This window comes from Tympanuchus pallidicinctus, unplaced genomic scaffold, assembly GCF_026119805.1.
Source record: "Tympanuchus pallidicinctus isolate F22 unplaced genomic scaffold, pur_lepc_1.0 scaffold8, whole genome shotgun sequence".
Lineage (NCBI taxonomy): Eukaryota > Metazoa > Chordata > Aves > Galliformes > Phasianidae > Tympanuchus > Tympanuchus pallidicinctus.
Genome location: NW_026294802.1, coordinates 48,421,815 through 48,436,573, shown reverse-complemented (window position 1 = coordinate 48,436,573; position 14,759 = coordinate 48,421,815). Strand labels below are relative to the sequence as shown.

The following is a 14,759-nucleotide window of genomic DNA, read 5'->3' as shown; positions in this document are numbered from 1 at the left end:
AGCAATAGGATAATAGGGAATGGCATTAGGTCCATCAGGGGAGGTTCAGGTTGGATATTAGGGAAAACTTCTCAGAAAGAATGGTGAGGCCCTGGCACAGCTGCCCAGGGAGGTGGTGGAGTCACCATTCCTGCAGGTATTGAAGAAACATGGAGGTGTGGCACTGAATGACATGTTTTAGTGGGGATGTGTTGATGGTAGGACTTGACGATCTTAGAGGTCTTTCCCAACTTTTATGATTCTATGATCTCTGAATGCAGAGCTCTGGAGATCACGGTACTGGGATGGTACGGAGAACAAGAGGTTGCTCTGTGCAACAGGAAGGCAGTGCTCCAGGCAGCGTACTGCACCGAACGAGAGCTGCACTGAGTATAAAATGAAACAAAATTTGCATAGCTCTCTTTTTCACGAAAAACCAGTAGCAGGGAGGGGGCACTGATCTTAGTAACCATTCACCTTCTGACATCAGAAACCTCCGATGCAACACACAAGACTGCTGTCGCGAAATCCCTGATCACGAACATGAAGCTGCTTCCCCTCCTCACAGCTGCGACCTGCTTCACGCCCCCAGCTCCCTCATTCTTCGTACCACAAGTGATGAAGTTTTTTTTCCAGATCACATGAGCCAGGATGAAGGGGAAAATCCTGCCAGGAACAGAGATGGGCTGCGACCTGAACCTGATCAAGGGGAGATACAGACCAGTACCCTGAGAGCTATATAAGAAGGTGCTTGGCACAAGAGCAAACACTTTTTCAGATGAAAGACTCCTATGAATCAGCCATGCATGTGAATGAAGGCACCGTTTCAAGGAGGCTTGGAGCCACTAACAAAACGTTTTTGTATTTCATCATTGCTACCCTTGTTGCATTGCTCGTCTTTGCGTTAGCCACCGTCATGGTCTTGGTTATCCGGAGGACGGTAAGCAATTCTCACTTCACTCATTATCTTTTTCTTTTCTTATTTATTTATCTTTTAAATATAAACTTCTACTAGTTTGATCTAGAATTATCCCATGGTTGGAAGGTCAGTTTCTGGCCCCTGTTATGAATGCGCACAGGAATTAGGGGGAGAGAAAGGCAGAAAAAAAAGAGGGAGATGAAAGAATTTTCAAAAAAACAAATCCTTCCTCCGTGGGTTAACTTCTAGCATGTGGTGTCTTCTCTGAGAATGGAATTGGAAAGCTCATAATGCAAGAGTCGATCCACCTTCTGTCCAACTGGATCGTAGAAGTGCAGTGGAGGTACATCAGTGCCTCAGAGTGTGATACCTGGTTTGTGCGTCGCCTCTGTTTATGGGTCTTCCTTGGAGACAGGAGAGAACTTTAAACGCCACATTAGTAATTTTATAGCTTTTACACATAAAATCTGAGTGCTGAAGGATCTCCACAAGGATTCAAAGAGAGAAAGCACCAGCATGGGGCTGCTGAAGGGAGCTGGCCATGGAAAACAAAATATGATCTCCCAGTGCAATATATTCTCTTACTAAATTGATCTTGTGCAATCTGTGTGTCCGTGTATGCACATTACCAAGAAATTAAGCCATTAAAGCTTGACTGATGCTTCTTTAAGTTGTATCAGTGAGGAGTCATTTACCTGAAATCAGTGCTCTTCCAAAAGGGAAGCAGTTTGTGCACAGTTAGAATGAGACATGGGGGGTTTCAGGTGATAAATATTGGCGTATTAAGGGAGATCTTTAAAATAACAGCTTGGATAATTACAGAATTGCCAGAGCTTTCCTATATAATTAGGCTTTCGTTTGTGCTTATTATGAAAGTAAGCATTAAATTACCTCTCCATCAGGATAAATGCAGTTAGACCAGTTGCCAGAGGAACAATATTACTGAAAGAGTTGAGATTTTCATTTAAAAGAGTAATGACATTACTGCAGCTGCTTTGGAAACACAGCTTGGCTTAACGAGAAGGCAGGAAGCTGAGGGGTGAGAGAAACGTGAGAAACAGAGCTGCAGTTTTACAGTATGAGGGGAACTGGGCAGCAAAAACATAAATCGCTTCTTGTTCTTGGGGAACCAAGAGACCCTCAGTCCAGAAGCAGCAGTCATAGAATCATTAAGGCTGGAATCATTAAGGCTGAATCGTTAAGATCATCTGGTCATTCTCCATCCATCTCCATCTTGAGTTGATAGACCAGGGAGTATGAGTTTCTGATCCTGTGTGAGAGGCTCCTCAAGAATCACCAGGGCTTGCTCCAAAACCAATTGGCTCCTGGTGGCAACGGCAGTGTAAGGCTGGGCAGAATGCAGTCATGGCTGGGCTGAGCATCCCATAGCAATGACTCCAGCAGCTCCAGGGCTGGGGGTTGTGTGGTTATGGGAGTCCAGTTGCTGTAGGGAATAAACCATCACCAGTTGGCTTCATACCTTTGTATCTTCTCAAGAGAGGATCAACATTTTACGTGATCGACCCTTTAGGGTGATTTGGTTTTCTCTCCAGATGTCAGCTGGGTTCTACAAGTGGACCACAGGCACAGTGCTGGCCTGGTGACTTGTGTCTTGGCTGCCACTGCATTAAGTGGAGGCATTTGGTGGCATGCAGAACACACAGCCCTCCAGCCCCATTGCAGCAGCATGGAAGCTGTCTGCTCATCTTTCTTCACCTCTTTGATGAATTTGTGCTTGCCTAATTCAGGGTGAAGGAGGGTGTATTGAGAAGGGGAAAATCAAACTGTGTAGAAGCAAGGCTCTTCCCTCACCCAAAATCTAGGTGATCTGAGCAACAGAAATATATGTGAAAGACCAGAACAACAACAACAACAAAAGTCAACCATTATTCCAAAGCTGTTTCTCTGAATCAGGTGCAACACAGATTGTTCATTTCCCTGCAATTTCCAGTGCCCCAAGAAGTTTTCTCTTAGATATTTTGTTTTCAAGAAAGGCATTGGTGCACAGTGTCAGACCTGGGAAGTGACATTTTTTTGGAACAACATTCAGAACTGAAGTCAGTTTAGTTCTCAGCTTTCATCCGCAGAAGCAGCTGGCTTTGGGCCATTCACTGATCTACATCTCTCAGAACTGACTTTGTTTTCCTCTCAGATGAGAACAGTTGCTGCAGAGAAGACCTTTGCCTGCATTTTCCTACTCAATCCTGTTAGGAGGGCCCCAATGCCCACACTTCTGCCTGCTGCAGCCCACTGCTCTTGTGTGTATATGTGTATATATATATATACACATCTATGTAGATCTCTCTCTATATATGCAGGGAGAATATGGATATAATATGATCTCTCTATCACAGAGTGGAAATCGGTGGAAAATAATTGTTAGGCACACAATCTTAATGAGATCTTACACTGCACTGCAAGCTATGCTGCATTGGACACCCAGCCCACGGGGTGCAGCTCTGTGAACGGATTTGGGGTGAAATGTGGGACAGCACATCACCGCTCTGCGTTTTGTCGCGGTCCTGTTTCCAACCTCCCAACCACACCGGCTGTCCCACCGGAGCCTGCTGGCCCCCTCTGGCGGACAGCCCTGACAAAAAGGAGAAAACTCCGCCAGTTGCTCGTGACAGCAGCTTCGCCACTTGTTGTGGGCTGGGTTGGGCTCAGCGATCCCTGTGGGTCCCTTCGAGCTCGGGGTATTTTGTGATTCTATAACAGCACCAGCGTGTCTCAGCTTGGTAAAATTACTTGTAAATATTTAAGGGAAGGAAGCAAGAAATGACTTTCCTGTGCACTTTATTATTTTCTCTTTCTGTTGCCAAGTAAAGACCGAGATCCTTCATCATCAACACCCAGGCAGGGTGAATTTATTGTACTGAATTGTTCCTGAGCTGGGGTTATAGCATGTAACTTCCTTGAGCTCCAAGTGCGTGTCTTTCCACTCCACATCGCACCATTACAGCAATGTGCTGTTAGCGAACAGCAATGCTAAGTGGTATTTCAGAGAAAACTCTAAAGCTTTATTTGAATACCTCGTCAATTGCCACCAAAATGAACTGCGTTAGTATCTGCTGTTTTCTGCCACGGGGGAACTTTCCAGGTGAGGATACAATACGTCAATTCGTTTTCATTTTTCTCCTGTTGCCCTGGCTACAAAGCAAGCTGTGAGCCACCAGCCCCATCCTGCATGTCTCTGAGGAAGGGCTGTTGGGCCAATGCCTCCTGACAACAACACCTCCATCACCATACCAAGCACTTGGCAGGCAGCAGAGGATTTGCTGCCTGATATCACTCAGCATGGGTATACAGCATCTCTCTGTCCCATGTATGAAGGCCTTTAATTCCTTGCAGAGTACAAAAATGCTCGTAGATTGCATTGGAAAGTAACATTTCCCCAAGCTTTGAGTGTGTGCGACAGAGACAGCCCTATACGAGGGTCCAGGACATGAGCAGAGAGGATCCAGCAGTTCTCCTGTGCAGTACTGTCAGTCAGAACTGCTCCCAGCCCAACATCTGATGAGACGTGTGTAGGGGAACCAGTAGATTTTTGGAGGGAGGACGTTGTGCAGGGGACCAAGAGGCCTGTAAATGCCAAATATGCCAAACTACAGATCTAGGTTGTTGTTCAGCTCCTAACCCAGCAGCCTTCCCACATTCCTTGGGAAGATCACCTGGAGAAAGTCTTTGGCTCAGCAACAGATAACGGTTCCCTGGTCTTACATAAGTGTGAGAAGAGAAAACAGGCAAACAAATATGAGATGCCCAAATCACAAAGCAGCTGCACAATCTGTATCTGTGGTACACAGTGTTTTGCTGTTAGACCAAATGGTAACATTGCTTTGCCTGGAGCAGACATGGCTCTGCACTTCAACTATGGTTAGGCCAAAGTCTAATGAAATGTATTCTTCAACATCTAAGGCCATAAGATTAAGTATCAGGAATGGTCACAGCGCGGCTTATCTCACTGTTCAAATGTCTTCTTTCTTCTTGTACCACACCTTATACTTACACTTAGAAATAAAGTACTCATGTTTTAAGTCCCTTGAGATCTCCAGCACACCATGGATGAAGCTGCCTCCCATCTATGCAGTCTGCCTCATTTCTGCCAGGAGAAACAGAAACAGAACAGAAAAAAAGCAGGACCACAGATGAACCCCACTGGCTCTGATGGGTGTCCAGTCCCACTCTGTCCTTCTCCAAGGTTTCAAAGCCACATTGGAGCTTTCAGGACTTCTGCTTCCAAAACAACACAAACAAAGGCTGCATATTAGAGAATTACTATGTCAGAAAAACAGATTTCTATAGACTGTGACAAAGAATGAGTGAGGAAGGAGTTTTTCAAGAACAGTGGAGATGTGGCCCTGAGGGACGTGGTCAGTGGGCATGGTGGGATGGGTTGATGGTTGGACTTGATGTCCAACCTAGAGATTTTTTCCAACCTTAATGATTCTGTAATTCTAATTTGGCCAAGCACAGAGAGCTTGCTGGAGGGCTGTGCTCCTCAGCAGTCCCTGCCCCGTGATGCTGCATTGGAGCTATGTGCTCTGTAACACCTGGTGCTAGCTCTGCCTTTCAGAGATGCGATGGAAACTTGTAGATCCAACAGTAAATCAGTGATCTGCTTGAACACACAAGTGCTCTGCTCGCAGAATAACCACCCCCTCTCCCACATCTCTTCCAGGCAGCTGATCCTGCCACAGAGGGCAGCACAGAACGGATCCACAAAGGTAAGAAACCTAACCTGACAGTCTGTGCAATACATTCCATCTGTAATGATATATTGCCCAGGATCATGAGCAAGGCAACTGTGCCCACTGCACATAAAGGCATTTCTTGGTGAAAAGCCAAGGCACTGGTAAAAAAGGAAGGAAAAAAGAAAACAAGATTGTGAATTACTCAGTAGCTCAGGAAAGCAGGGCATGGCTGAGGAAGGCACAACCATTTCTGAATCTGCCCTCAGGTGTCTTTGCTGGCTCTTGCACATGTGGGTGTGATGTCCCCATGTGTACAAGGACATACTTCAAAAACAGGACCTCCTCTTGAACTCCTCTGGTCTGTCTCCCACAGAGACAGTTACGTATTTCTTACCCATTTGAGGGGAAAAGGAAAGAGGGAAGGGGTAGATCTAATAGAGGAAAGTGCAGAATTGCAGGTAAGAGGCAAGGAGCAGGAATTCAAACAGGCAAAGCATGAACATGGGGAGCCCAAAACAGGAGAAAGCTTTCTAACCAGACAGCAGAGACAGCGTGCCCAGATTCTGCTTTTTCCCCAGTGCAAATCAGAGCAGCTCTATTTGTTTCATTGCCATTTCCTTCTTGGTTCCACGGCCCTTGGCACTCAGCATTCTGAGTTCTTGCTAAGATGATTCCTAGTTGGTGCTGGAGGCTGGGAGACAGCATCACCTCCCACTCTACAGATGGGAAAGCTGAAGCACAGGAAACTGAAATTCAAGGCCTAGAAAACCCTTGTCACATAACCATCTTTTTCTCCACCTCCATTTTTGCACACAGGTGACATAGTGCTGAATTTAGGCAACGTACACTCAAACTGGGGGAAGTTTTGAATCCAGGGCTCTTCTGCATTGAGTTTTCCTCATACCGCACCAAATTGTCCCTGCACATCACACTGCCCTTTCAGGGAACTTCTGAGCCTCACCATCACAGCAGCCTCACCATCATCTGTTGTATATTAAAAGTCCATTTGAACCAAAGTGGTTCTTTTCCCATTAGGGTGCCCACAAAGAGCCGCTCTAGTGGCAGTATCCCACCACCAGCTGGAAAGAGGCAGTGAAAGCCATGGAGTGGTGGCCAGGGACTGGCAGAGGAGGGACAGGAGCCATCTCCTAGGTTGGTGTTAATGTGAAGCAAAGCTCAAGTGACACTGGCATTCCCAGAGTAGAAAGAAGAAGTCTCACTTGTCCAGAAAAGCATCTCAGTGTGTAAATACATATTTCCAAATCTCAGTCTACGTCAACTGCTCCTTCTCCCCATCGAGGCAGCAGGAGCCTGTTCTCTCCAGGAATTTACAAGGTGTTGTTTCATTAGGCAGAAAACATTTGGCCTTTGGGTCAATATCAATGGCAGGCTCCCCGTGGCTCTGAATTCTGCTGCCGAATCTGAGATTAGCACAAAGACAAAGGAGGGGATGACAAAGAAATGCCACAGGGCAGGAAGGGCTGCTGGAAGCTGTCTGCAATGGGTGCAGGTGCTCTATCAGCCTATCAGGTTCTGTTGCACAGCTCTGGCAGGGTAATGGAGCGTTAAAGTGTGAGCAAATTACAATGGTCTTTTATTTTTCTCTTAAAATGCATAAAGCAGAGCTAATTGATTAATAGATCCCAGCGGGTAATTTACAACAGGGAGCTCTGCCAGGCAGTGTTTGCTGACTCCTAAGCAAGAACTGTGAGGCCCCATCCAGCAGCTGCAGAGCAGCAAATTGGGACTCCACACTGCAGGGACTGTGCTGAGGATTTGTTTGCTGCTATCTCTGTGCCTTGAGCCCCAGTGTTGACGGTGTAATTTGGTTCGCAACGGGACATGAAGCCCTGTGTTGAAAAGTGGCCAAGGTTGGGTGCTGAGCCTTGCTCCAAGCCATCTGATGGGCAAGGTGAGGGTGTCTGCTTGTGCACAGCATCTCAGAGATGCTCATGGGGATGCGGAACCATCAGAGTGCTGATGGTGGATGATGGTGCCATGCTGGCAGACTGAAGGGGGACTGAAGGCAGACAAGGGGGAATGGTTTTAAACTAAGACAGAGGAGGTTTAGGTTGGATATTAGGAGGACGTTTTTCACACAGAGGGTGGTGAGGCACTGGAACAGGTTGCCCAAGGAGGCTGTGGATGCCCCATCCCTGCAGGCATTCAAGGCCAGGCTGGATGTGGCTCTGGGCAGCCTGGGCTGCTGGTTGGTGACCTGCACACAGCAGGGGTTGGAACTGGATGAGCATTGTGCTCCTTTGCAACCCAGGCCATTCTGTGATTCTATGACTGCATTGCCACGCAAAGGGACAGTGCTCCAGAGAACCAGGCACAGCCTCTTCCCAAATTAATTCTGTAATCCCAAAACAGGAAAAACACTGACTGCATTAAGGTTTCCAATGAGATCACACTCTATTCTTAGCTATACACCGGTGGGCACTAAGGCTGACTTACAGAAGGTCTGTGTTCCTGACTCAGCTGTCAGCCCTCTATGGATGGGTTTGCAGCAATCTGCAAGCAGTAGCTGAGATGCAACGTCAGCTAATTAAGTGTTGGTGTGAAGATATGATAGCAACTTCCTGCAAACCTGTGTCATTGTTGATGGAGTGCCTGAGCAACAGGGGAAAGGAATTAAAGCTGTCACAAAGTAAATGTTTGTGACTTATTCTTTCTGTGGAAATATTTCTCTCTGGAAACTCATCTACGTTTCATAAACACGGAATCACGCATTAAAAGGTGCCAGAAGGAAATTATTGACAGATTAATTTTATAGAGGAAAATACAAAAAAAATGTGGAATCATAGAGTCATTAAGGTTGGAAAAGACCTCTCAGATCGCCAAGTCCAACCCCAAACCATCCTCCACCATGCCCACTGACCATGGCCCTCAGTGCCATATCCCCATGGTTCTGGACTGACTTTCAACCTTTGAAAATATTCTCTTCCATCCTGGAATTGTCCAGTGCAAACCACTGAAATCACGGGGTGTTACTGATCCCAGGGCAGTGAGCACTCCAGAAATGGGCACCTCACATTTAGAGCATGCAGGTTTTAGCTTTATCAGCTTCAGGACATGTGTGTTGTGAAGTCTGTAAGGATCTGCTTGGTCTCAGCAAGATCAGGGTTCTTAAGCTGTGTTTCTTATTTTCATCCTCCTGAGCAAACATCCAGGGGAAACTACACCTACAGTGGTGCCAGTTAGTCAAAATTAGGGCTTGTTTAATTAATAATGAGCTGATCAGTATCGCTAAAAAGTGCTGAGCCCCGACCCGAGCACAGCACCTTGCACTTGGCCATGTTGAACCTCATTAGTGTTACATGAGCCCACTTTTCAAGCTGTCCAGGTCCTTCTGGATGGCATCCCTTCCTTCCATTATACCAACTGCACCGCTCAGCTTGGTGTCGTCAGCAAGCTCACTGAGGGTGTACTTGATCCACTGTCTGTGTCACTGATAAAGATGTTGAAGAGCAATGGTCCCAAGATGGAGCCCTGGGGGACACCTGGGCACAGAGCCATTGACCACAGCCCTCTGGCTATGACCATCCAACCAACTCTTTATCCACTGAACAGATCAGCCTTCAAATCCATACCTCTCCAGTTTAGAGATAAGAATGTGATGTGGGACCATTTCAAAGGTCTTGCAGAAATCCAGGTAGATGACATCAGTTAATCTTCCTTTGTCTAATGATGCCATCACTCTATCATAGATGGCCAACAGATTGGTCAGGTACTAGATGAATATATATATATATATACATATATGAAGAGCTCATTAAATTAGGGAAGAGATGTTTCTGAAGTTTCTGTTTTTGGAGATGAGGAGGATCCTCAAAAACACCATCTGTGGGGCTTTTGCTGCTGGGTTAGCAGGCTCTGAGTAGATGATTTGTTTTTTCATGCCACTTCCAGCTCCTCATTTCACTGTCCTGAATCTATACCCACCTCACAAGTGGGGAAATTGAGGCAGCAAGCAGTGAGGAGAGTACACAGTTGGATCCTCTTCTCCTTGGACCTGTCTGGCAGCAGGTCCAGCCCTGTCCTGGAGCATCCAGGTTCCTCCTGGCCAGCAAACACAGCCTGCTGCTTCAACACAAACATTTTGCACTGTGGGTGGAAGTTGTGGAGGTGTCAGTGGGGCAGCAGCACTATCAAACAGGCATGGTGGAGGAGAGCTGTGTTATGGGCACACCAGCCTGTCCCTTTCCCTGTGGGCTGCCTACTGTGGATGCTCAGCCTATGGTAAAGGGCCTCAGGAAGGCAAAAGTGAATTATCTCCCAATAGTTCCTTTAGGATAAAATAGCCCAGATGATAACTTCCTTTAAGGCTCCTTCTTTATCAGCAGGTTTCCTTCAAGCAGTCTGATGGTGGACATGCAACCAGTGGGGCTTTTTGGTGCTTAGACCCCGCTGAGGCTTTGCTTTTCCCCCTTCTGACCTCATTTATAAGTAGATATAATCCTATTGACTTCAGCGGGATCGCTTCTGATTTACACTCCTACCAGTGCAGAGCCAATTAGGCGCTGTGATTGAACACATCCATCGATCAGTCCTGCAGCTCTGGCAATTTCAGTCTCCACTGGCTCGTGCTGAAATGATTTGGATAAAAGGAGTAACTTGAGAAATAAAACTAGAAAATGGCTATAAGCTGCCTCAGCAGAGCGAGGACAGGAAATGTCTCTGTACCTTTTTTTTCCCATAACTTGCCTTCTCAGAAACACAGCTGATGTCACCAAATAAACGCTTCAAACACACACATCTCAAACTTGCTGACATCAACGAACGTAAGTGCAGCTTTCAAAGTGTGAAGTGCAGCCACATCAGTGACTGTTGTTCTGAAGAGATGCAGGGAAAACCTTGCAGCAGCTCAGGGCTGTAGGGGCTCCATGCATCACCAGCTGTGTGTGTGTGTGGGCACAGGGCTGTTCTCACCTGGCAGAAGCTGCAAGGCTGCAGCTTGCACAGTCTGCTTGAGCAGCAGGGGGTTTTCTGCTTTACAGAGTAAAGCCCCCACATGGCACCACATTTCTGTATAAATGTTGTCTTTGTATGAAGGATATCAGTAATGCAAGTAGCTGTGCATTTCCAGTGGCTCTTGTTACCTTTGCTGCTCTTGTTGCTTGAAATAAGGACTAGAAGGGCTTTTTTTTCTATCCTGCTCCACATCTCTGTACACTAACAAACTATATTGATATGACTGTCATCAGGAAAGCCGGCTTTGGTTTTTTCTCTGGGGATTTCCAGCACAGCTAAGGGAGTTTGAGACACGACTTACTCACTGTTGGAAGGCAGGGAGCATCTGCTCCCCTAAAACTGCTGCAGCTGATGGGAGCAGAGGAAAGTTACTGTTCTTTCAAGACATGCACAGACTGCTTTTCCAACAGAATGAGTGCAAAGGGTGCACTGCTTCAAAACACCAACCAGTGGGACTTTGTGGGACCTGCTTCTCCCTGATTTCTCCATCTTCCTGACCAAACGCCTCTTAAAATCAGGCCAAGCAGACATTGCAAAGGTCTGAAGTTCTTTCTCATACCTTTAGTTTCAGGAATGAACATTGAGATTCTCTGCTCACTTTGGATTTAGTAGACTCCCACTATGCCTTAGGTGAGGAACAAGAAATATGTCACCCCGTGCCGTGCCATAGCATCACAATGTAGTAGAGTTCAGTAGGGTGTGTTAATTGCTTCTTCAGGAGCCCCTGGAGGTTGGGGGACTCGTTACCAACTAAGTGTCAGGAAAATGATTTGTGTACCCTGAGATAGGAGTTTATAATTTGTCAGGATGCTGCTGAAATTCCTTCATGCTTCGTTCCTTCCCAGTCCCCCATCTGAACTGCTACGACATCCCTTCCCCAGCTACAGGAGGGCCAGGAGATGTGAAGAGGGAGAGATCAATGCAGTGAGAAATAACCATCCACCTGCGTGGTTGCACTGAGGGAGATGGTCTCTGCTGTCCTGAATATACAACTTGTCCCTGTGTCCATATGCACGTGGGCTGTGGAGGACTGCATACAAACAGAGAATAAAGGAGGAATAATCAGTGCCTTTCAGTGAATGTTCGGTATGATAAGAGGAGGAAAGACTTAGGGAAAGCAGATGGGCACGTGAGGCACTGCACAGCTTGCACTGAGAGGTGGTGATGCCCCATCCCTGCAGACAGCCAAGATCAGGCTGTTGGGGCTCTGAGCACTGCTGGAGCTGTGGGTGTCCCTGTGCACTGCAGGGAGTGGGACCTGATGGCCTTTAAGGTCCCTTCCAACTCAAACGATTCTGACTCTGTACGGCTGGAAGAGAGGTGAAACGGGGAAGGAAGTTGAGGAGTGCAGGGTCAGGGATGCAGAGCCGGGATGCGGGGAGGGGATGAGGAACGGAGATGCAGAGCCGGGATGCAGAGCCGGGCGCGGCCGTGGGAGGGAGCCGTCACTGCGCGGCCGCCGCTCTCGGGCTCTGTGCGATGGGGCAGCCCCGGTTCCGCCCCGGTTCCGCCCCGGTTCCGCCCTGCCCCGGGACCGCCCCGCACCTCCTCCTGCCGCGAGCCCAGCAGCGGGGCGTCATTTGAGGCAGCGCTCAGATCCAAAGGTCGCACCGGAATCCTGCTGGAACCCACATTGTAACGGAGGGGGTGGAGTACCCTAAAAGCCGTTTTAAGATGCAAGTTTTACTGAACTGAGAGCATTACGGTGGTATGGAATCAGCGTGCAGGTCAGGTATTACCAGTCAAGCAGAAGGAAACAGCTCTCAGGGCTATGTGGGCTGCTGCTTGTTGCTTTGGATCTTCCACTGTGCAGTTGTGAGGAATCATAGAATGGCTTAGATTGGAAGGGACCTTAAAGATCATCCAGGTCCAGACCCAAGAGGATGGGTGAAGAGTGACATTCCCAGGCCAATCAGTGCCCAGGAGAATAGAACAGTCTCACATCATCAGCCTAGGTGGAAATAAACAGCTCTGGTGATAGCATAGAGCAGCATCCTCTGAGCTGAAGCTGAGTTTGGCTGCTCGGCTCATCCATCATCCCAGGGAGCTCAGATCAGTGGGCACAGCACAAGCAAGCTGTCAGGGAGCACAAGGAAGAGCTCCTAAAGGATTTCATCCCTTCCCTTCCCTTCCCTTCCCTTCCCTTCCCTTCCCTTCCCTTCCCTTCCCTTCCCTTCCCTTCCCTTCCCTTCCCTTCCCTTCCCTTCCCTTCCCTTCCCTTCCCTTCCCTTCCCTTCCCTTCCCTTCCCTTCCCTTCCCTTCCCTTCCCTTCCCTTCCCTTCCCTTCCCTTCCCTTCCCTTCCCTTCCCTTCCCTTCCCTTCCCTTCCATCCCACCCCATCCCTTGGTGTTTACCCAGCCTGGTGGTACTGAATGTGGTGCCAGACTTTGACTTTTTGACAGCACAAAGGAATCAGGAGTGCTCACCTACTGTGATGTTTCCTTCAGGGAACACCTCTGAAGACTACTTAAGAATCCTACAGAATGTCCCAGCCAAGGGAGCTGCTGCGTACATGAGAGGTCAGTGGGAGCTGTATCCAATCACGTAAACATTTTCTTTAACTTCAAAAGAGACAGTAAATAATTAGATACCTTCCCCACACAAACGTGCAAATACATACCTCCATTATTCCCCCTAAATACCTCAGAAGGCCATTTCCCACTGCACCTCCCTGTCTTGGGTTTCCCAAGGGGCTGCACAATCCCTGGGACCTTTCAGCACCCCAATGCACCCATGAGTGCTCAGCCACCCACTGGGGCCCTCTCCAAGAGTCTCCATTGGGAAAACCGCAGAGCACGTGTCTCCATTTACCACAACTGCACATCCATAAAACTGAATCTAGGCCACCAGAGTTCATTGGCTCACTTCACAACGTCCTTGCTTTTCTTTCTAGTGTCAAATTCAGTAAACAGCTCGAAGCTGAGCTTGGCTGGGAAGGGTATATGTGACAACATCCAGTGCAAGAGCGAGGAGCTGGTGATCCGTGCAGAGGGCCTCTACCTGATCTACTGCCACCTCAACCTCCGCTTTGCCAACTGTTCCCACAGCCCCACAGACCTCAAGATAGAGCTCCTCGTCAACGACGAAGTCAACAGGCAGACGTTATCCACGTGGTGTGCATCAGACTCGTGCCAAGAAAAGAATTTTAAGACCTTGTTCCAGCTCCATTTGACGTACTTGAACGTGGAGGACCGGATATCAGTAACACTCAGCCATCCTAAATTCCTGAATGAAATTCACCTTCCCAACGATAATGTGCTCGGGGTCTTGAGGTACAGCGATGAGATGTGAGGAGCTCTCTGACTGCCCACTGCTGCACAGACTTTCTCTGTCTTCCTCTGATGACGGCAGCCTGCTTTTACTAGGCTACACCTTGTTTTACATTTCCTATCTTACCTCATTGCTAGGGTAAATGAGGAACTTTGTGTCCCAGAACAAAATCTTAAAACACTGCAATACACACCTGGCAGAGGTCAGGTTGCTCTGGTTTGGTGGCGGTAGGGTTGCTGTTGGACAGCAGATCCAGCAGCACAGATGTGGCAGCGGGTCCTCCAAGCATGCAGTGCAAACACAGCCCGAAATGCAACCAGATTATGGGAAGAGCACACATTACAAAACTTCTTGACTAAAGCACTGCTGGCAGATTGCCTGTGCTCAGGAGATGGGGAAATCCTTTTGATCTGAATTTTATGGAATGGTATTTTGACACAGTCGTTCCAAAAAACCTAACAACCAACGCTTGTAATTAAGGCTTTCCTTTCAACTGGAGCATGCAACCACAACTCTGGAGTGAGTTTATGGGTAGATCATACTAAGGACGGAGGAAATTGCTCACTCCCAGGCTGGTAGCTAAAACTCTGGGACAGAGTGTAGGAGACTGGGGACTCACCAAACATTTCTGTGCTGCATTCTGCTGCAAACTTTATGCAGTTTAGTTCCAAGTGTTTTCCTTTCCACTATTTATCCATCTTCTCTATTTAAAATTAAGCTCTTCGGGGCATGAGCCTTTGTATATGCACCATGTTCAGCCTCTGTTCTCACCTGGAACTTCTAGGCCTTTCCATAATTAATATTAAAAAATGATCTTCTTGTGCCACGTGACAAAGGAGTTTGTTATGATACTTTTCCCCCAAATTGTGCCCTGCCTGTTTGGCAGTTCCCTGAGTGACACGACAGCACAGTGCTGTGTGAAC

General features: G+C 47.6%; 1 protein-coding gene across 1 annotated transcript; it reads left to right on the top strand.

Moving 5' to 3' along the window:
- Window positions 1–351: 351 nt before the first annotated feature.
- On the top strand, window positions 352–14,671 carry TNFSF8 (TNF superfamily member 8). Its single transcript, XM_052669726.1, has 4 exons — window positions 352–919; window positions 5,580–5,625; window positions 13,014–13,085; window positions 13,460–14,671. Exons 1-4 carry the CDS (start codon window positions 758–760, stop codon window positions 13,855–13,857), a joined length of 678 nt encoding a protein of 225 aa, XP_052525686.1. The 5' UTR covers window positions 352–757; the 3' UTR covers window positions 13,858–14,671.
- Window positions 14,672–14,759: the final 88 nt, after the last annotated feature.

Bases quoted from the DNA above. Each gene is read 5' to 3' on its own strand.
- TNFSF8 (XM_052669726.1), top strand. From the start codon at position 758: ATGAAAGACTCCTATGAATCAGCCATGCATGTGAATGAAGGCACCGTT. The intron at 920-5,579 runs GTAAGCAATTCT...CATCTCTTCCAG, and splicing joins TCTTGGTTATCCGGAGGACG to GCAGCTGATCCTGCCACAGA. The intron at 5,626-13,013 runs GTAAGAAACCTA...TGTTTCCTTCAG, and splicing joins CACAGAACGGATCCACAAAG to GGAACACCTCTGAAGACTAC.